Source organism: Aspergillus costaricaensis (assembly GCF_003184835.1).
Source record: "Aspergillus costaricaensis CBS 115574 unplaced genomic scaffold BO79scaffold_27, whole genome shotgun sequence".
Classification (NCBI taxonomy): domain Eukaryota; kingdom Fungi; phylum Ascomycota; class Eurotiomycetes; order Eurotiales; family Aspergillaceae; genus Aspergillus; species Aspergillus costaricensis.
This window is the reverse complement of record NW_020291827.1, coordinates 348,917-368,775: the sequence shown is the minus strand read 5'-3', so window position 1 is coordinate 368,775 and position 19,859 is coordinate 348,917. Positions and strand designations below refer to the sequence as shown.

The following is a 19,859-nucleotide window of genomic DNA, read 5'->3' as shown; positions in this document are numbered from 1 at the left end:
TAGATTGTCTGTTCCTTGATGCCTCTCATCCTGTACATCATCTCATTCGCTCTTCTTGATTTATCTGCTTACTAGGTAGTTCTACTTCGCTCGAGATACCCAATTTGTCATAGATCATTTACCCCTTCTCACATCTTACCTCGTACTTACCATTTCATTTCATCCCACCTCGCTCTCACACTCTATTCAGTCACTTACTCACCCATCCCCATCATGTGATACAATACAAACCAAACCATACCACTATAATCCCGCACTTCCAATCCCCATCACCACCACCACCTCAACCACCATCTCATCTCCCCTTCCTACCCCCCACCCCCAATCACCATGGCAAACACCAAGACGAAAACAAGCACAACTCTGCTGCTCAGAGACGCAGTGAATGACCATGGATAAACAAACAGAATATGCTCGCAAGACACGCTCAATTCACTCCACAGCTCCGCGTCTCCCCCTCAACTAACTATGTTTACTATCTTGACCTTCGCGTTCCGCTCCCTCTTTCTCCTCGTCTACTGGCTCTTCTACATCTCCTTGATAGCAGTCTCCGTCTTCGTTCTCTGCTGCTTCTTGTATGCTGTGTTACAGTATTTCATTGAGGTTTCGTCGTGAGGGCACAGGACTGGGTTAACAATGGAGCAACGCGATCTCGCCTCGAGACCGAGGTCGGTGTCCCGGGCTCCCGAGGAAGAACCCCAGAGCAGCCAGAATGTGGAGATGGATGTTCTACAATTCGCTGAGTTGCATTTCGTGGCCGAGCAGACTGCGAAACATGCACGGTGCTGGGAGGGTCAGCTGGATAGTAAGTGTTTCCTTTCACGTCCGCCGTGATTACTGTACTTTTTATTGGGTATGGAAGCTAATTATATGCGAAGGACCTGCTTGTCCTGACTTCAAGGCCATCTGGACTTGTATCACGCCTAGGATGCGGGAGCTGTACGTTGACCGTGTCAAGTATGTTAAAACGAAAGGTTGGGATTGGATATATGCGGACTATGAAGGTTCTTTGAAATGCTGGTATGAGAGGTATTTTGCGGGGGTCGATCAGGGGAGGGCTGAGATGATCTCTTGTGTTGATTGTGAGTGTGCTTTTTTTCTGGTCTGGTTTGAGAGTTGACTGACGGGGTGCAGTTGCCGATTTCAAAGCTTTGGTTGATAATGCCGGCTTCGAATCGATTGTTCCACAGAGCATTGTGGTTAAGGAAGAGGTTGATGATCGTGATGTCGTTCCTGAATCTATGTCTGTTGATCAGGACGAACCAGAACCAGAACCGAGACCAGAACCGAGAGCTGATCTTCCAGACGAGGATGTCGCCATGGCGGACTCGGTCGAGGAGTCTCCGCTAGCGTGTGATATCAACATTCCCGAGAACGAAGAACTCGTCGCCTTGGAGAACGCTGTGGGTAAAGGAATTGAGATTCTGAAGAAGCTATATGCCATTTTCGCAGGATCGGATGCCTTCGTCAATGAGACAGACTGGAAAGCTGAGATTGAGCGGACCCAAAAGTATGCCTGTACGGAGAAGGTGATCATCGGACTAGTTGGGAGCACCGGCGCAGGAAAGTCGTCACTCATCAACGCGATCCTAGATGAGAAGAATGTCTTGTCTACAGACTGCATGCGTGCTTCTACTGCCGTTGCAACGGAGATCTCCTACAACCAAGAAGCCACGAAGTACAGGGCAGAAGTCGAATTTATCAAGCGACAAGAGTGGGAACGCGAATTGAAAGTCTTGTTTGCAGAGCTCCTTGACCACCAGGATGAAGTGACTCGAGGTGCAATCCCCAAAAATTCCGATGCAGCGGTGGCCCTTGACAAGATCAAGGCCGTCTACCCGATGCTGACACCCAAAGACATTTTGAACGCATCCGTTGCCAACTTGATGGCGAGCGAGAGAGTCACTGATCTCCTGGGGACTACTATGGGCTTTGAGGGAGACGACCCCAAAGCATTCTCTACCAAATTGAAATCCTATATTGACAGCAAGGGAAAACGAGGCCGACCCAAGAAGTCTGCTAAGAAACAAGATGCCGATGAACACCCAGACTCTGCGAGCGACACCGACACAGCCGACCAGGGCATTGGTCTTTGGCCTCTTGTGCGTGTTGTGCGGATATACACCAAAGCCCCAGCCTTGGCAACTGGTGCGGTTTTGGTGGACCTTCCTGGCATCTTTGACTCCAATTCCGCGCGAGTTGCCGTCGCCGAAGATTACATGAGACGCTGTTCGGCTCATTGGATTGTAGCTCCCATCAACCGGGCTGTCGATGATAAAGTCGCGCGTGACCTGCTCGGAAAGAACTACAAGCTGCAAATGCAAATGGATTGCGCATTCAATGACATGACCTTCATTTGTACTAAAACCGACGACCTAGTTCCAAGTGAAGTCATTCATTCTCTGGGCCTCGACTTGCCAGTGTTCAATGAAGTTCAACAGCTGCCAGCTAAGGTTGAATGGCTGAAAAAAGGAATCAAAGCTTTCGAGAAGCCTAAGAAAACAATCCTCTCGCAGCTGGATTGGATAGAGACCGAGATTGAAGAACTTGAAGAACGTCTTACTGGCGATGAGTTCGGCTGTGATGTATTGGAGATCACTCCCAAACGCAAGAAGCCACACGGAAGCGAGCCCTTGGAGATGTCAGCCATTCATGAGACAGGCACCACCGAGATTCCTATGGTGGAGAAGCTCAAGAACCGATTCTTAGACCTCAAGGTTCAGCGCAAGGATCTACGGTCTCAGCTAAAGCATATCAATGAGGAAATGGACAGCAAAGTGGAGGAGCTGAAAGAGCTAGAAGACGGAAAGAAACAAATGGAGCACTCCGTCATAAAATCTTGCATTGAGGCGAGGAACAAGTTTTCGAAACTACAGATCAAACGCGACTTTGCCTTGGAGGTTCAGAGTTTGGACCAGGAACTTGAAGATGACACCGAAAACCCAATCCAGGCCGCAGGTTGTGATTATGACGAGCTGGAAAGGAACCTTCCTGTGTTTTGCGTGTCGACCCGGGCCTATCAAGGTCTCCGGGGCCGGACTGATATGGCCAAGCTCGTTGGTGGCTTCTCCGAACTGGAGGAGACTGAGATACCACTTCTACAGCGTCACTGCGTAAGGCTCACGGAAAAGGCCAGAGAAGAATCGTCTCGGAGGTTCTTGACCCAACTGAACCAGATCCTGCAGTCGATGAAGCTGTGGTGTTTGGTGAGCACGGCAACAGGCGACGCCTCAGAGCAGAAAATCAAAGAGATTGAAGCCGACTTTGAATGTGTGTTTGGCGGACTGACAGAAGTAAGTCCACTTCCTCCTTCCTAATCCAGTTCTGACCTTTTAGGCTGCGGAGGCGCATATGAACCATTTCGACATTGTCGCCAGGGAAACTGTCCAAGTAAACATCTTCAATAAACTAAGTAAGTCTTCTGATGGCAAATCCTAGCAGCGCTAATGGTACAGACCGAGCGTCGCGACATGCAATCGTCCAATTCCCCGAAGCTGTCTCTCGCTGGAATGCCCCAGGCAGTTCCGGGGGACTCCGATGGAATACATACAAGGCCATCTGTCGCCGTCAGGGAGTATTCCATGAGACAGTAAGTCCCTCCATGCAGGTGCAATAAACACAGCTGACAGCTATTCAGGATTGGAATCAAGATTTGTAAGTCAAAGATTAAGCACTAGAGTCCAACCCGACCTAATCGCTTGCAGAGCCCGACCAATGCTTGATAAGATAGCTTCATCCTGGAAGAGGTGTGTTTGCTATCTAGGCATGCTCTGGATCAGTCTAACGCGCAACAGGACTTTCACGGACCTTCTCCCGCATTGCCTTCATTATTTAAGGGAGAATCTGGAAGCTGTGGTTAGTCGATTCCACACACAGGCGATTAATTCCGTCAAGCAAGGTGTCCCTGAAGCAATCCGAGTCCAACTGCAAGATACGCTCGTCGCGTGCCATCAGACAATGGGAGAGCAGTTTCGACAGGCTGAGAAGTGGACCATGCAGGAGCAGAAGCGTATCAACCGAACGTTCGCCGAAGCGATCGCTGAGCGACTGAAAGAAACCTACCAGGCCTGTGCCTCCGAAACAGGTGAGAGTCTATCGCAGCTAGTCGAGAAGTATTCTAACATGCTCGTCACGACAGGACGAGGAAGCTTACAGCGTATCAGGGCGTTGATGCAACAGACAGCAGACGACCACGCCAACGATGTCCTCCGAGGAAGCACGGAGAATGCGAAGCACGAGCTTGGGAAGCTACTTGACGGCCAGCTAGCTGAGGTGGATCGGATTATCCATAATAGACTACAGCGGATTTCAGAGGACTACCATGGGGCGCTGATCGCACCACAGATCAAGCTGTATACGGAAGAGCAGATCCGCATTAAGAGTGAAGTCGCTAAGATCATCAAGGAAGCTGAGGCGGATTTGCTACTGGGACACCTTTTGGGAGGAGTTCGTTCTTCGTAACAGGGGAATAGCAGCCGTGCCTAAGAAAGTGGAGCACTGTGGGGAGGCAGGACCGATGCAGATGGAAGGCGGGAGAGCAGGAGAAGAACAGAGAGGCAGCGAGAAGGAAAGCCATGTTACACGTCTGCAGTTAGGGTAAACGTGGACTGGACGCACCAACATGCGGGTGGCCCCAGCTTGGGTAGAGAGAGGTGTGACGGAGCGATAAGCCAACCGCAGTGTCAAGATAGTCTAGGCCACATAGTTAAAAGAGAAAATGCTTGTCAAACTGCGACCGCCATGACAGACTAGAGGCGTAGAATGGAGGGGAATCATTGGCAGCGCGTAGTGTTGCTGTTGGCAACTCGCATGACGAAGGCAAGACGCTAGCCAGTGATGGTCGGTGACCCAGCCTCCGAATTTTCGAGCGACTGGGAGGGCCGTCTGGATGGAGACTATTAATATTAGTAGCAGCGTGACAGATGGAGGCCAGCGCCGTTGAACTTTTTTTCACATCACTTCATTCATCTGTGTTTTGTTGAGTATTGACTTTTGACTTGACTTGAGTGTTTGTGACATTTGCTGTGCTGTGCTGTGCTGTGCTTGTGTTTTATTTCCGCGAGCAGTGAAGTGACATTAGAAGTTGATTGATACTACTCTCCGCTGGCATTCTTTTCCGAAGCTGCAACTGAACAGATACGACCGATCATGATGAGTGCTTGAGACGGATTTAAGACCGATACGAGCAGTGATAAAAAATCGGGATTACGACAGGACCGAAAGAAAGAAAGAGAGTGACAGAAACAGTGATAGATTAACACTGACTGTCCACCGACACGACTAATAATAATTGATAAATTAACCAGGTGCAGACCCGCGTCAAGTGAGGGATAACACCAGCGGGATCTGAAGAGAGACAGAGACAGAGAGAGAAAGAAAGAAAGAAGAAAGCAGAGAAACAAATTCCACCGCCTTCGCTGCCCTTCGATCGGCGCCACCAATCACAGTCAGCCCAGCGGCGATGGGGCTCCCGCATCTTTTCTCTCGTCACAAATCTTCTTCCTCCAAATCCTCTTCTTCCAAGTCTAAATCTACTCCGACAACGACTGCTTCTGCTCCTGTTCCTCCTACTCCTCCCACTCGCTCGATTCCTGTTTCTTCTCCCCCTCCGTCTTCCTCTCCTCTCCCCCCTCCTCCTTATTCTTCTTCATTTTCAGCGAGTTCCCCTCCTCCCCCACGTCCATCCGCAAGAGTCAAGACCGACGACTCATTCCCGACTCGACCTCCGCCCCCTCCTCACCGGGCAAAGACCGTTCATTCGGCTCCCTCTCGCCACCCCCATCCTCCTCCTACGCCGCCGCTTCACCATCCGCAGTCGTTTCCTACTCCGACTCAACGTCCTTCCATTCCTCGAAAACCTACTCGTCCGGCGCACAGTCGTTCCACCTCCACTCCCTCTAAATCAGCCTCGGTCCGGTCGAAACCCTCGTCCGTCCCCCGGTCCGCGTCGTCGCTGTCTGCCGTTCATCATCGGTACTCGCACGACCCTAACTTTCACCCGCTCAACCTTCATCCCGACGAACTACGTCGTCTTTCCGCTATGGCTGCCGCTCGCGATGATATGCGAAGCTCGATGGACGTCGATACCAACGATCCCCGCCTCGGTTCCCCTTCTGCCACCAACGGTGTGAATGGTACTCACACGGAGAAGAGTCCGACCCCGCCCCCTCACCGGTCCAATGGGAACACCGCCGAGGCCGACTCCTTCAAGCTGGCTGGAAACAAATTCTTCAAGGATGGCAACTATGCCCGCGCCATTGAGGAATTCAACAAGGGTAGGTTAATACCTGACTTCAGGCAGATTTTGGCGGCAGTTTAGTAACGATGGTACAGCTCTCGAGATTAGCCCCAACTCGTCCGTCTACCTGTCCAACCGGGCTGCAGCATACATGGCGGCCAACCAATACCTGGCTGCTCTGGAGGACTGCGAACGGGCCCGCGAGCTCGACCCCACCAACACTAAGATCATGTACCGCTTGGCCCGTATCCTGACCGCTTTGGGCCGTCCGACGGATGCCCTTGATGTGCTGTCTCGGATTGAGCCCCCGGCCTCCGCTACTGACCGTGCGGCCGCAGAGAAGATGCTCCGCTTTGTCAGCCAGGCGGAGGAGGCTCTCTCGCAGGACCGCGGTGTCTCCATGGTGCTGTTCTGCCTCGACCAGGCCCGTCAGCTCCTCGGACAAGGTGTCAAGGAGCCCCGCAAGTGGACACTGATGACTGCAGAGGCCCAGTTGAAGATGGGCAATGACAACTCGTACGGCAAGGCACAGGACATTGCTATTAGCATGCTCCGGGTGAACAGCCAGGACCCTGATGCGCTGATGATCCGCGCCCGGGCCTTCTATGGTATGGGTGACACGGACCAGGCGCTGAAGCTGCTGAAGATGTGCCTGGGTCTGGATCCGGATATGAAGGCGGCGATCAAGCTGCTGCGGACCGTGCAGAAGCTGGTGCGCACCAAGGAAGAGGGTAACACAGCCTTCAAGGCCAGGGACTACCGTCGCGCCATCGACCTGTGGGGTGAGGCGCTGACCGTCGACCCGAAGAACAAGGACCAGAACGCCAAGATCCTGCAGAACCGGGCGCAGGCCTACATTAACCTGAAGGAGTACGATAACGCAGTGGCGGACTGCAACGAGGCCCTGCGGCTGGACCCCGGGTACCTCAAGGCGCAGAAGATGCGCGCCAAGGCGCACGGCGGTGCCGGCAACTGGGAAGAAGCTGTGCGTGACTACAAGGCGGTGGCAGAGTCGAACCCGACCGAGAAGGGCATCCAAGAGGAGATCCGAAAGGCCGAGTTTGAGCTGAAGAAGGCTCAGCGCAAGGATTACTACAAGATCCTCGGTGTGTCCAAGGACGCGGGCGAACAAGAGATCAAGAAGGCGTACCGCAAGATGGCGATCCAGTACCACCCGGACAAGAACCGGGACGGTGATGCTGGTGACGAGAAGTTCAAGGAGATTGGTGAAGCGTATGAGACTTTGAGTGATCCTCAGTAAGTTCCTCGCTAAATGTGGTGTTTGGCATTTGCTAACCAGCATAGGAAACGTGCTGCCTACGACAACGGCGACGACCTCATGGACCCCGCTGACATGTTCTCGCACGGCGGCTTCGGCGGCATGGGAGGCATGGGCGGTATGGGCGGTATGGGAGGAATGGGAGGCATGGGTGGTATGGGAGGAACCCATATCAACATCGATCCCAGCGTGCTGTTCAACATGATGAACGGCGGTGGCGGCGGCTTTGCGCACGCAGGAGGACAGCGCGGAGGATTCCCCGGCGGATTTCCCTTTTAGACAGCGTGCATGCTAAAAGTTGCTGCTGTTCCTGTTGATTGTTCGATTTGCTTCCTCTGATTCCCACCCGCATGACAGACTGGGCGATAGACTGGTTTTCTTTTTCTTATTTTCCTTTGGTTTTTCCTTCATCCGTTGTGGACGGAGTGTCTTATTGATTATTGATTGATAGTATGCTGGCGGATGCCAGAGGCGTTATATACCTGGGATGACTGATGAGTTGGGATAGGATGAATGTATGATCCTAATGCTGTACTGAGTATTTTCTGAGTAAATTCTGAGTAGTGAACACTGTATTTACACCCATCCTTCCTCCCTATTATCCCTGCTGTCATTCTTCTCACCCCGTCCCTCCCCTTCTTCATTCTGATCATACACATGATCACCATCATCATCATCACACGAAGCAAGCAACCCCCCAGGATCATGAAGCACATCCTCCGGCGAACTGGTAATAACAATCGGCGCCGCAGTGCCCCCACTACTCGAAACACCCCTATCCCTCTTCTTCCCACCACCACTTCCACTCCCACTCCCATCCCCAGACGCAATAGCAGAAGACCCTTTCCCTGTAGTCGACCTCGACCCCTTCCTCATCTTCGCCTTCACCCTCGACACGAGGATATGCAGCGCAGGGATACAACTACAAATGAGCCCGAAACCTCCTTCTGCGTTCCTAGATACCAGTTAGCATATCACACCAAACCCCCATGACCAACCCCCATAAATGGCCGAAATAGAAGATTACTAACCCAGAAAGTAATATCCTCGCATACACCTCCGAATTCCCCAAACCCCCAACCCCAACCCCAACAACAAGCACAACCCTATAGATACTAAATCCCACAGCCAACCCACCACACCCCAACATAGCCCCCACCTTCACCTTCTTCACCACCCCCAGCCTCAGCGGGAACATCAACCCGATGGGCAGGAGTAGGATAGCCAGGTCGGTGATAACGCTCATGATCGCATCAGCGAGAAACACCGCCCCCTCGGAGAGACAATTAGGGTTATGTGGGTTATTGGGCGACGTCCAGAATGTCGAGACAGGGTTGCAGATGAAGATCTTGATGAAGAAGATGGTGATGTAGTAGATTGTTGTGAGGGTTATGGTGAGGTACACGGTTAGGGTTTGGGATCGGCGGACGATGAAGAGGCGGGCGAGGATGGTGAGGAGGGTTAGTTTGGCGAGGAGGGCCATGGGGACGTAGATTATTGTTAATGTATAAAACAACTTTAGGAGGTGGGGGGAGGTTGTTAGTATAGTGTGGAAATGAGGGGGGGGGGATATGGGTATGGGGGTTGTACCTTGTACACGATGGTTGTTTGTGATGGAGTGAGGGTTGAGGGGGGTTGGGTGCCGTTGTTGAAGATGTCTATTTTCTTTATCAGTATTATGCTATGCATTGGGTATATGTAGGGAGAAGAATGGTATGGGAATATACAAAACAGAACTAATATGCAGTATGCGTCGAAGAATATCTATCCCAATTCATTCACTATATCAGTCTCTCTCCTTCTATACTCAGTATGGATATGGGTAGGGTAGTGTAGGGTGGTGTATATACCAACGATACAAAACAAAACCCTATCAACTCATTAGCCAACACATTCATCTCTGCAGATAGTAGGGGGCAGGTATACCATCCTCAACATCAACCCCCTTCTTAAACCTCCACGCTACAACCCCCCGTAGCGCGACAAATGCCGATACCAGCGCCAGACACAGGATCTGTGTGACGAGGCTGATTGTCCAGAGGGACATTCTCTTTCTTTCTCGGGTATCATCTCATTGTTCTGTTCTGTTCTGTTGTTTGTAGTTGCTGTAGATATTTATTATAGTAATAATGGTGGTGGTGGTGGTGGTATGCGATGGTTTTGCCGGGTTGATGTCAGTTGGGTCAGGTTGGGGTTACGCGGGGAGAGTATTGTTTGGTTCCGACGTCATGACCCTGGGAAGGTTGTAAGGGGTTTCCATCATGCCTTGATTATTGACTGTGGGGTTGGTGATGATGGATTCTAATTTTGTTTATCTGGGTTGAATTATTTATCTATGGTGTGTATACATTGTATGTGTATACATGTGTGGATGGATATCTGGCTTAGGGCTAACACCACTATATTACACTGGTATACTGGCATACTGGCATACTGCTGTACTGGTGAAAGCTCATTATGTGTACTGGTATATACAAGGTATCATCACTCATATCCTAATCCTGATAATATCATCCGACTCTCATTCACTCCCAACCCCATCACCCCCAATGCCCGCGACAACGTCCCCCGTCGCAACCGCTGCAGCCCAATCGCCACCTTCCATCCCTCCGTCTCCTGCAACACAAACACATACCGTTTGCCCTCGTGGTCGCGCACCGACGCCCGCAACACATGCAGCGAGCGCTGATCCTCTCCTACCCCGGTCGATAGTCGGCACGTGTTCTTGCACATCTTCAGCAGGTTGCCCAGGAATGCTTCCGATTCCTCTGGGGTCGGTTCATTCCCCCGCCGATTGAATGGCCCCGGCGGGGGCTTCGGGGGTTGACGCTGCGCCCCGAATTTCGGACACCATACCTCGACGAGGTTCATCGTCCATGCCTTAACGTCCCATTCGCGTTGGCCAACGCCGCGTACATCGTCGTCGATGAAGAGCCCCTCTGTCGTGATCCTTAAGACCAGTCCGTCGCTGACCATGCCCTGGCCTGAGACAAGCTGCGCCACAGGGCTGCGCACAAAGTTGTTGTTGAACTCGAACACACCCTTGATAACAATCTTATCAGGGTCTTTGGTCTCATAGGCGCCGCGATTCGATGGCGGCGGGGTCGTTCGTGCTGTTGTCTGTGACGGCGCGTATGAAGAGTCCGAGTACACTGATGACCCCGAGGTGGCACCGCCGTACGGCCGGCGCGGACGGTCAGTCGGTCGAAAGTTGGAATATGAGCTGTCAGTGTCGGTGCGGGAATAAGCAGGCTTCTTGGGTGATGGTGTGCGGGGAGTGGACGTGCTAGACGCTTTTTGGCTGGCGGCCTCTTTGGCCGCCGCCTCCTGCGCATCTTTGGCTTTCTTCTCAGCATACTTCTTCGCGGCAGCCTCTTTGAGTGCCGCAAACTTGGCATCAGCTTCCTTCTTAGCTGCAGCTTTACGCTCTTCCTCCTCTTTCTCCGCCTTGGCCTTTGCCTCAGCAGCCTCACGCTCTGCTTTGGCCTTGGCCTCCGCGGCCTCGCGCTCAGCACGGGCCTTGGCTTCGGCGGCGCGTCGCGCCTCTCGTTCTCGGGCTTCCTTTGCCCGACGTGCTTCTCGCTCGCGGGCCTCTCGAGCCTCTTTCTCCGCTTTCGCCTTGGCCTCCGCGGCCTCACGCTCCGCCTTGGCACGCGCTTCCGCTGCTTCTCGCTCCGCCTTGGCTCGAGCTTCCGCGGCCTCTCGCTCCGCTTTGGCTTTGGCCTCGGCTGCTTCGCGCTCCGCTCGTTCTCGGGCCTCGCGGGCGGCCGCCTCCTTGGCGGCAGCCATCTCCTTCTCGAGCTGCTCCCTGCGCTCACGCAGCTCCCGCTCCATGGCCTCGCGCTCGCGCTTCTGCTGCTTCTCGCGCTGCTCGGCCTCCCGCTTCCGCTTAAACTCCTCCATCTTGCGGCGCAGCTCCTCCTTGCGCCGGGTCTCTTCACGGGCCTTCTCCCAATCAGCTCCACTTTGAGGTTTGCTTTCAGAGCCGGTGGCAGACGAACCTGTCTTATTTGATCCGCCTGCCTGCGGCGGCGGTTGCGGGGGTGGTCCACTTCCGGGCCCACCAGTATTCTGGTATTGATGGTTCCCGCCATACTGGCCTGCACCCGGAGGCGGACCCGAATTGAAGTTGCCCCCATATTGCTGCTGTCCTTGCCCTTGTCCACCAGGATGACCATTCGGGCCCTGATTTTGGGCCCCATGCTGCTGTCCCCGTGCATACTCACCTCCGGCGCCATTGCCGGAGGGTCCACCCGCGCCTGGACCCCCGCCGGTATTAAATCCAAAATTGGGCCGTCGTCGGCCTCCCCCAGAATCGGATTGTGAGGCGCCCACGGCCCACCCGGCGACCCCAACTCCGATAGCCAGCACGGCGATGGCCAGGCCATTGCCGCTGGCGACAGTGGCAGCGCACCATGCTTTCAGAAGGGGTGATATGAGGGACCAAAGCAGGACGGCAAAGAGTGTGCAGGCGGATCCTGCGATGAAGCTGTTACGTTGTGGCTGGAGGGAGGGAAGGTAGAGGAATCCGGAGCCGGCGGAGTGAGGGGGGATGATAAAGATGTCATAATTTCCCGGAGGAAGGTCGGAAGTCTTGCGATATTCGCCCTGGGTGGTTTGTGGTTTCTCGCCGTGAGGGGGAGGGGGTGGAGGAGGACCGTCGTCCATGGTAAGCGGTCGTTAAGGATGATTAGGCTTGATGTTTATATAATATATATCGCTTGTTGATGACTAGTGGAGGCAGACTTGCGATCGAGGCGACATGATCAAACAACGGCAGGCGCTGTATTCAGCGCGTCTAGATCGAGATAGGAGGTCAGATAGCTCAGCAATCGTCAGTGAGAGCACATACCTGGTGGAACAATATTAGTAGGTGACACAATGATAGCGAGGGAGGAGAAAGAAGACGAAGAAGAAAGGCGACGTGGGATGAGAGATCGGCTGGCGGCAAGAGGAGCGCCTAATCAGGATCGACTCCGTTTGTGTGATCCTCGCAGCAACGCTAACGGATCCCTGGCGACCAGCGTAATGAGATAGATGTACTATGTATATACAATATTGCTTCCCCGTTGAGCGGTGGAATATCTGCTGTTTGTGTAACGTAGCTGATGTGGCAGTGGAAGGAGATGGAATAGTTGACAATAAATCGGGACAAACGATGATCAATGGCTGGGTTTCAGTTGCTGAGCACCACCGATTGATTGTCTCTGATGTGATCCCTTGTCTAATGGAAATACCGATGGGATCGGCTTCAGCTGTCCACTACATTCTGGAGAGCGATTGGAATTCTAACTGCTCTACCAATGAGCACCGGTGCATCCTGCTATACAATGTCGTGATGAATGCAGTGGCACGTCCACATTCCAGCGGAAGTCTATAGAGCACAAGCATCCGCCGCGAACCCGGCTGGGATCTCACAACCTTAATTAGAACCCTGGCCGGATGGGCTTAGAGTTATCTACTGGGTAGACTACCATGGATGTCTTGTGGTATCCGCTGATTGCAACAATAAAGATCAGATATGCCGATATCTCTGCAGGATCACCAGATATCGAGTGTTTGTGTTTGTTTTGGTTTCGCTGTTTTGGAGCATCGCGTGGGGAACTGGCAGTCGTCTGATTGGTTGATGTCTCCGCATTCGCTGGTTGGTTCAACTCATGACTAATAACTATCACGTGTAAATCTCCTCTCTTTGCTGCCTCAGGCAACAGACGAGTCGGATGGCCTCACGGATGACTTCCAGTCACATCAAACACTAATCCTAAATCTCCGTCCAGTCGCAGTAGATAGTAAAGCTAAACTGACCGCTGCCATCACTGCTATGGCCGGATTCTGACCGCCTGCAGCCGGGATGATCACGATGATGTCCGTCCGTGATCTCCAGGCACCAAGCGATCACGGGATGCGTTAAGTCAGTTGCGGAGATGGAAAGGAGAGAGAAGAGGGGAGATACTTTTGCCTCAAAACTTCTTGTCTCTCTCTCTCTCTCCCAGTATATAGTAAAACAACCTCTGTCAGCCTGCAATCCGAGATCCGCCTTGTTTCAGCCTTTTGCTGCACCAAATTTACTGCCAGGCGGTGACTCCACGCTTAACGGAAGCCGGCCGACGCCATCCAATCCATTCAGTCTCCAGTCTCCAGTCCTGACGCCTGCTGCGTTGCTGCTGCTGGTCAGTCTGATCTCCATCCGGCTCTGCTGGCTGCTGTTTCCCATCCCCTCGACCTGTTTCCCAGAAATTCCCTTTTCTTTTTCCTTCCTCCGCTTCCTCTCCTCTCCTCTCCTCTCCACCCCCCCCTGTTGGCGTCATTTCTTGCCCCTGGCCCTGTCAGGTACCGCCCCCTTCCCCGCCGCCAACTGTCCTCTCTCCGTCCTGCCCCGGCTTCAGCCTCACCCGACCTCTATTTCTTACTCTCTCGCGCGCAATCAGCGTTTCCCTTTGATGCCGCTATAGCCTGTCCTTGTTGACCATCGCTCTCGTGCCCCTCGAGGGCCCGTCCCATCACCATGTCCTACCAGTCCCAGGCGGCTCCGCATCTCCCGATCCCCGTCTACAACCCCATGGCCGCCATCAATGCCCCCGCAGGCACCTTTCTGCCCGGGACCAAGGTCCAGGTTGGCAGCCACCGGGTCGTGGTCGAGAAATACCTCTCCGAGGGCGGTTTCGCCCACGTCTACGTCGTGCGCCTGCCTCAACCCGTCGATGGCTCCGATCGTGCAGTGCTGAAGCGCGTGGCCGTCCCCGACAAGGCGGCCCTGGCCAACATGCGCACGGAGGTCGAAACGATGAAGAAGCTCAAGGGACACCGCCATATCGTCACCTACATTGACTCCCATGCGTCGCAACTGCAGGGCGGCGGATACGAGGTTTTTCTCCTCATGGAGTTCTGCGCCGGCGGCGGACTGATCGACTTCATGAATACGCGCTTGCAGAACCGGTTGACCGAGCCGGAGATTATCAAGATCTTCTCGGACGTGGCCGAGGGTGTCGCATGCATGCACTACCTCAAGCCTCCGCTGTTGCACCGGGATCTCAAAGTCGAGAATGTGCTGATCTCCCGTCACGGAGGCTCCACGATTTACAAGCTGTGCGACTTTGGGTCTACTGCGCCGCCGCGCCCCGCGGCCACTTCGGCGGCGGAAGGCCGGCTGATTGAGGATGACGTGCAGCGCCATACGACGCTGCAGTACCGCAGTCCGGAGATGATCGATGTCTATCGGAAGCAGCCGATTGATGAGAAGAGCGACATCTGGGCGTTGGGAGTCCTCCTATATAAATTGTGCTACTACACGACTCCGTTTGAGGAGGTGGGACAGATGGCCATCTTGAATGCAAGCTACAAATTCCCAAGCTACCCACCCTTCTCCGACCGCTTGAAGATGCTGATTGGTAAGACCCTCTGCGCGAAAGGAAGGCGTGATACTGACTTCTCTAGCCTGGATGTTGAAAGAACACCCGCAAAAGCGTCCGAATATCTTTGAAGTGGTGCGCGAGATCTGCCACATGCAAGGCAAAGACGTGCCGATCCGAGACGTAAGTCAGATACCTGCAGACGCAATGCGAAGGCTCACACAGATAGATTTACGCCAATCGCTCGACGTCGGAAGCCCGCCGTTACCAGGAGCTGCCGCCATCACCCACAGAAACGCCGCAAGTAGGCGCCGTCTTTTCTCCCCCAATGCAAGAGACGCAGATCATCCCCGAGATTGCCCCCATGCGACGAGGCCGCCCGACCAGACCAACCCCGTCGCAGCACAACTCGGCCAAGCCGAGTCCGTCGCCATTTCGCGGAGGTGGCGATCCCTTTTCCGTCTTGGATGCTGGGAACCGACAGCGGGAGTCCGCGGATGAGTTCTCGAACCGGTTTCCGTCGCTGGATCATTTCCAGATCCTGCACGAAAAAGGGGGCAAATTCGACTTTGAACCCACCGTGTCCGAGAAAACGGAAGATGAAGATTTGGCTCAACGACTTACCAATGCTCTGGCAGATGATGCGTTCGCCAAACACCCCGCGGCAGAAAATGACCCTCTTCCCAAGACAACTTCGGAGCCGACCATTCAACGTCGTCCCCAACCGGCTCCGATCAAGACCAAGTCGTCCGAGGTGATCGAGACCTACCGCGAGGAGGCCCGGCCTCAGGTTCCCTTGTATCAGCCTGTGCCGCAGAAACCCGCCATGGTCTCGACTGGTACTATGACCTCTCCGCCGGCGACGCCTGGCGTGCCGAACTCCAAGCCATCCAGCCGGCCCATCTTCAAGTTCCCGTCCAGCGACCACCAGCGTCGGCCATCCAGCCAACCGTGGCCGACAGAGGCGGACAAGAAAGCAGCTCGGCAAAGCAAAGCTCCGTCACCCACCTCTTCGTCGTTCCCCAACCCGCGAGTCTCGAACGACCGCGTCTCCGATCTGTCTGCTTCACCACGGCCGTCGCTTGACGGACTCCGACCTACCAACTTGGATGTGGAGGAGCCTGCTCGATCTCGGTCAGCCAACAGCCGCTCCCGGCCTGTTTCTGTCCACGCTAGCGCACGTTTCGAGCTGCCTCGCGGGTCGGAGAGCGCACGCTCCTCCCTTGACCTGCCACGCAGCCCGTATGAAGGCGGCGCACCGTTGCAACACGCACGCACCGAAACGGATCAGCCATACGACCGCAACATCTCGTCGGACGTGGACTATCTGCGCGCACGCGAAGAGGAGAGCAGCCGGAAGCGCGAGAAGCGGTACAGCGGCACGTCCAAGCACACAAAACGATCGAGCTTGTCGACGCTGTCTCTCTCGGGCACAAAGACGCTGTTTGCGGGACGATTTGGCGATGCATTCCGGCGGTTCGAACACAGTAACCAAGAAAGCAAGGCGCAGTCTCCCGTGGCGGAAGAGTTCCCCAAGCCCGTGCTGCCTTCGGCGGAGATGACGGCAGAGCCGGCCAGTGATCTAATCGAGATGGATAGCGAGGACATTTCGCCGGAGATGCGGCGGGAGCTGGAGCGGCGGCGGCTCTCCCAGGAGGAGAAGCGTGTAGCCAAGGCGGCGGAGGAGTACCGTCGGCGGGTGGCCGAGGGTGGAGCGGGCGGCTTCAAGGGCGGCGACGGGTCCCGGTCGCAGGCGATCCAGAGCAAGGTGCAGTCGCTGCTGAGCGAGTCGAACCGGCCACCGGTTCCGCCCAAGACGGCGACGGGCTACGGGCGATACACGGACGAGTCAAGCGCCGCTTTGCAGGCAAAGCCCACGGAGGCGCGTCCGGACACGCGGGGATCGCGGGTCAGCGGCACGACAGCGTCATCGACGCAGGAGCGATACGAATCGCGCGGAATGCCCCGACAGGAGACGGCATCGACAGGATATGCGGCCTCTCAGCGCACCGGGTCGTCGCGACCGGCCCTGCCACCCAAGCCCAAGGGGCTCCGAGTGGGGGGTATCGAGACGCGGACGGAGAGCCAGCCGGCTAGTCCAACGGTGAGCTCGGCAACGACGGCAGGTGATGACTGGGAAGCCAACTTTAGTCGGCGATTTCCAAGCCTATCGGGGTTAGAGATGGAGACGGAGATCGAAATGGCGCGGGTGCCGCTGCGGACGCGCGAGATATAGCCGAGTCAGATGTGAGGGTTGAATATAGATAGAGCGTAATCTGGTATACATAGGTAGACTTGTATCAGCGAGCGAGCATTGCATTGAATCATAGTTCTATGAGTATACACTGTTAAACAGCCGACGGCTTTCCGTTTTCAAAATAGGTCCAAGTTAGCGCCGCTTCTCGCTCTGGGATCAGCTAGGATTGTGCATGAGCGTGTCGGTGCGTGCTGATTACTCTTGGACTGTCAGAAGACTACTAAGAGAACATGTAGAAAGGTTACAATGTATAAAAGAAGCCTTTGCATTTGCATAACAGTATAGGGAAACCTAATTTAATAGGGAAAACCTAAACCAAGGCGTCTAAAGAGCCCTATCCAGATTTAGTGCCTAATCATCCATGACATACTCACAAAGGAATAGTACAGTATAACTCGGACTTTCCAATAAAAGTTCGTTAGTGAACAACAAGCATAATGTAATTCAGAGAAGTCTTACATGATTAAGGGATTGGGCGATACTGCAATATCCGGCAGTTCACGGCAAGACGTTTACTATTGCTAAATCAGTACAACAAGTCAAGTCTTAGACAGTAAGGCTCACTCACAGGGACCACTATCCAGATTCCATCACCGTCAACCTATACTCATCTCAAGGCTTCTCTGAGGAAGGCAGAGAAGGTTAATCACATACCGCCTATCAGGATTTCCATCAGTATCAGTCTATAGTACTATAGTATTCTCCAGTCATGTCTGAAGCACATGAAGGTCAATCACATACCAACTATTCAAATCACATCATTGTCAGCCTATAATCTGAAGTTATCACTCGGATTGAAAAGGTCAGTTACATACGAACTATCCATATTCGAATCACTATCAGCCTATTAATGTTATCTCTCTCGGGATTAGGAAGGGTCACCCACCACCAGGGATAACCCATTTACGTTCAATCACTGTCAGTTTATATTCTCTGATCATCTCTATCTTAGGCAGGAAGGGAAAATCGCATACACACTATTCATATGTCATCATCACTGTCAGCCTATAATCTCCAGTTATCTTTCAGACAGGGAAGATTAATCACATACAGGCTATTCATATCCCAGTACTGTTAGCTCATAATCTTCAAGTCATCTATCTCTCAAGCAGGGAACCAGACGTACACTCTGTCTCTTCTCAAGTGTGTTCTCGTCTTGACCATTAGATTGTGCGGGCAGTGCTACCGCAAAGGTAGCGAAGAGCATTGCATAAAGAATAGTGAATAACTTCATCTTGTCGATATCCTTGTGTCTGTGTATTGTGAAAATAAATTTAATAGAAAAAGAAAAAGCAGATGCAGAGTGAGTATGTTGATGATCTGATCGTAATTCTTTAATGGAAAGAGGACATGATACGGGTTCTATGTATAGTATCTAAGCCTTGACCTTGATAATTGCTTCTTTCTCAGTTTTGAATGCTGTAGATACTCACGGTGAGTCCTTTAGGGATTTTTGTTCGCTGATCATCGCAGACTGCATGTGGATTACAATCTCAGTCTCAACTTCCAATAGGGATATCAGGGAGACATGCTGTATAACTTGACTGTGGTAATTTCTTTGGGTATTTTGTTCACTGATCAAGTTTTCTTGCATAAAATGGTGTCACGTTCAGGTAGCTGATGCATAAATCCAGCCGTGGGCTTTCGCACAGGCTCGCGATCTTCTTCACAGGCGACTGGAGTGACTGAAATATTTTAGTCATATACATTTCATTTGCCATATTGAATCAATATCAGGATAATAGAAGGTTAGACCAGAGAAGGGTATCGTGTCTTTACATTGATTGTAAATGTTGCGTAGGGCTCTACATGTTCCCGCAAGACGTACAGAACCAGTCAGATTGGCTTAGTACTCAATTATTTCCCGAACAGCTTCATTGGCAGAGTTAGGGACGCGACCATTCAAAGCAAAGTAAGATGTGGTGCATGCTCTTTAAGCAACGAGTGTAAAGCGGCGGGATCCGTAGTTGAGCTGAATGGAGCATCGTATTACCCAAAACGGCTAGTCTACCCCGGACTCGACTCTTCTCTGCTCTCGTCATCATCCAACAAGAATCCGCCTCAGCTCCAAGCTTCACGTTTCAGAGCAGCACATCATGGCTCCCATTCCCCTCAGCACGGTCGACAGTACGTATACCCTGTTTTTCAATCCAACTAAATACTAAAATCTGCCTCAGCCGACCTGAAAGACGTAATCCAACACCTGTTCGAAATCCAATCCGCCGTCCACGGCTACCTCGGTCCCGAAACCCAGCAAGAGCTCGTTCGCAAAATGTACCTACCCTCCTTCCTATCCCTGCCATCTTCCTCACCTGATACTTATAACTCTACTAACGGATTACGTGTTACGTGTATAGAAAAAACCTCACTATCGCGCTCTCCACACTCAGCACACACACCTCCGATAATCACCCCGACGCACAATCCCAATCACCAGGAAACAGCAACGACCCTCCCATCCACAGCATCCAACTTCCCCCGGAGATTATCGACTACGTAGATGCAGCAAGGAATCCGGATATCTACACGAGAGAATTCGTCGAGTTGATTCAGCGCGGGAATCAAGATCTGAAGGGGAAGAAGGAGGCGTTTGGGAGTTTCCGGGATGTGTTGGCGAGGGAGATGAGGGGGGCGATGCCGGAGGTTAGGGGGGAGGTGGATAGAGTGGTTGCTTCGTTTGGTGGTGATGGGAATGGGAGTAATAATGGGGAGGGCAGGGGGTGATGGTTAGTTCAT

The 19,859-nt window shown here is 53.1% G+C and overlaps 7 protein-coding genes across 7 annotated transcripts; 4 read left to right on the top strand and 3 right to left on the bottom strand.

The window, feature by feature from the left end:
* Positions 1 to 292: 292 nt before the first annotated feature.
* On the top strand, positions 293 to 4,461 carry BO79DRAFT_271421 (uncharacterized protein; the record flags this gene model as incomplete). Its single annotated transcript, XM_025687352.1, has 8 exons — positions 293 to 805; positions 879 to 1,082; positions 1,135 to 3,293; positions 3,337 to 3,412; positions 3,456 to 3,589; positions 3,638 to 3,654; positions 3,705 to 3,746; positions 3,795 to 4,461. The coding sequence occupies exons 1-8, from the start codon at positions 637 to 639 to the stop codon at positions 4,459 to 4,461; spliced, it is 3,468 nt and encodes a 1,155-aa protein (XP_025536991.1). The 5' UTR covers positions 293 to 636.
* Positions 4,462 to 6,040: 1,579 nt separating this feature from the next.
* Positions 6,041 to 7,796, top strand: BO79DRAFT_154231 (DnaJ and TPR domain protein; the record flags this gene model as incomplete). Its single annotated transcript, XM_025678745.1, has 3 exons — positions 6,041 to 6,275; positions 6,334 to 7,495; positions 7,544 to 7,796. The coding sequence occupies 3 exons, from the start codon at positions 6,041 to 6,043 to the stop codon at positions 7,794 to 7,796; spliced, it is 1,650 nt and encodes a 549-aa protein (XP_025536990.1).
* Positions 7,528 to 9,000, bottom strand: BO79DRAFT_271414 (uncharacterized protein; the record flags this gene model as incomplete). Its single annotated transcript, XM_025687351.1, has 3 exons — positions 7,528 to 8,073; positions 8,141 to 8,472; positions 8,549 to 9,000. The coding sequence occupies 3 exons, from the start codon at positions 8,998 to 9,000 to the stop codon at positions 7,955 to 7,957; spliced, it is 903 nt and encodes a 300-aa protein (XP_025536989.1). The 3' UTR covers positions 7,528 to 7,954.
* A 298-nt stretch (positions 9,001 to 9,298) lies between these two features.
* On the bottom strand, positions 9,299 to 9,564 carry BO79DRAFT_154110 (uncharacterized protein; the record flags this gene model as incomplete). Its single annotated transcript, XM_025678741.1, has 2 exons — positions 9,299 to 9,417; positions 9,444 to 9,564. The coding sequence occupies 2 exons, from the start codon at positions 9,562 to 9,564 to the stop codon at positions 9,299 to 9,301; spliced, it is 240 nt and encodes a 79-aa protein (XP_025536988.1).
* Positions 9,565 to 9,711: 147 nt separating this feature from the next.
* BO79DRAFT_247119 (uncharacterized protein) lies at positions 9,712 to 12,240 on the bottom strand (the record flags this gene model as incomplete). Its single annotated transcript, XM_025685624.1, has 3 exons — positions 10,153 to 12,240; positions 9,944 to 9,981; positions 9,712 to 9,818 (listed from the first exon to the last, which is right to left on the bottom strand). The coding sequence occupies exons 1-3, from the start codon at positions 12,183 to 12,185 to the stop codon at positions 9,712 to 9,714; spliced, it is 2,178 nt and encodes a 725-aa protein (XP_025536987.1). The 5' UTR covers positions 12,186 to 12,240.
* Positions 12,241 to 13,693: 1,453 nt separating this feature from the next.
* On the top strand, positions 13,694 to 17,202 carry BO79DRAFT_210501 (putative serine/threonine protein kinase). Its single transcript, XM_025682817.1, has 3 exons — positions 13,694 to 14,905; positions 14,952 to 15,049; positions 15,096 to 17,202. The coding sequence occupies exons 1-3, from the start codon at positions 14,023 to 14,025 to the stop codon at positions 17,100 to 17,102; spliced, it is 2,988 nt and encodes a 995-aa protein (XP_025536986.1). The 5' UTR covers positions 13,694 to 14,022; the 3' UTR covers positions 17,103 to 17,202.
* Positions 17,203 to 19,201: 1,999 nt separating this feature from the next.
* On the top strand, positions 19,202 to 19,847 carry nut2 (mediator complex subunit NUT2; the record flags this gene model as incomplete). The annotated part of the gene is made up of 3 exons (XM_025681447.1): positions 19,202 to 19,250; positions 19,301 to 19,397; positions 19,481 to 19,847. Exons 1-3 carry the CDS (start codon positions 19,220 to 19,222, stop codon positions 19,845 to 19,847), a joined length of 495 nt encoding a protein of 164 aa, XP_025536985.1. The 5' UTR covers positions 19,202 to 19,219.
* Positions 19,848 to 19,859: the final 12 nt, after the last annotated feature.

Coding starts and splice junctions, on each gene's coding strand:
- BO79DRAFT_210501 (XM_025682817.1), top strand. CDS start 14,023: ATGTCCTACCAGTCCCAGGCGGCTCCGCATCTCCCGATCCCCGTCTAC. Junction 14,906..14,951: donor CCGCTTGAAGATGCTGATTG/GTAAGACCCTCT, acceptor TGACTTCTCTAG/CCTGGATGTTGAAAGAACAC. Junction 15,050..15,095: donor AAGACGTGCCGATCCGAGAC/GTAAGTCAGATA, acceptor TCACACAGATAG/ATTTACGCCAATCGCTCGAC.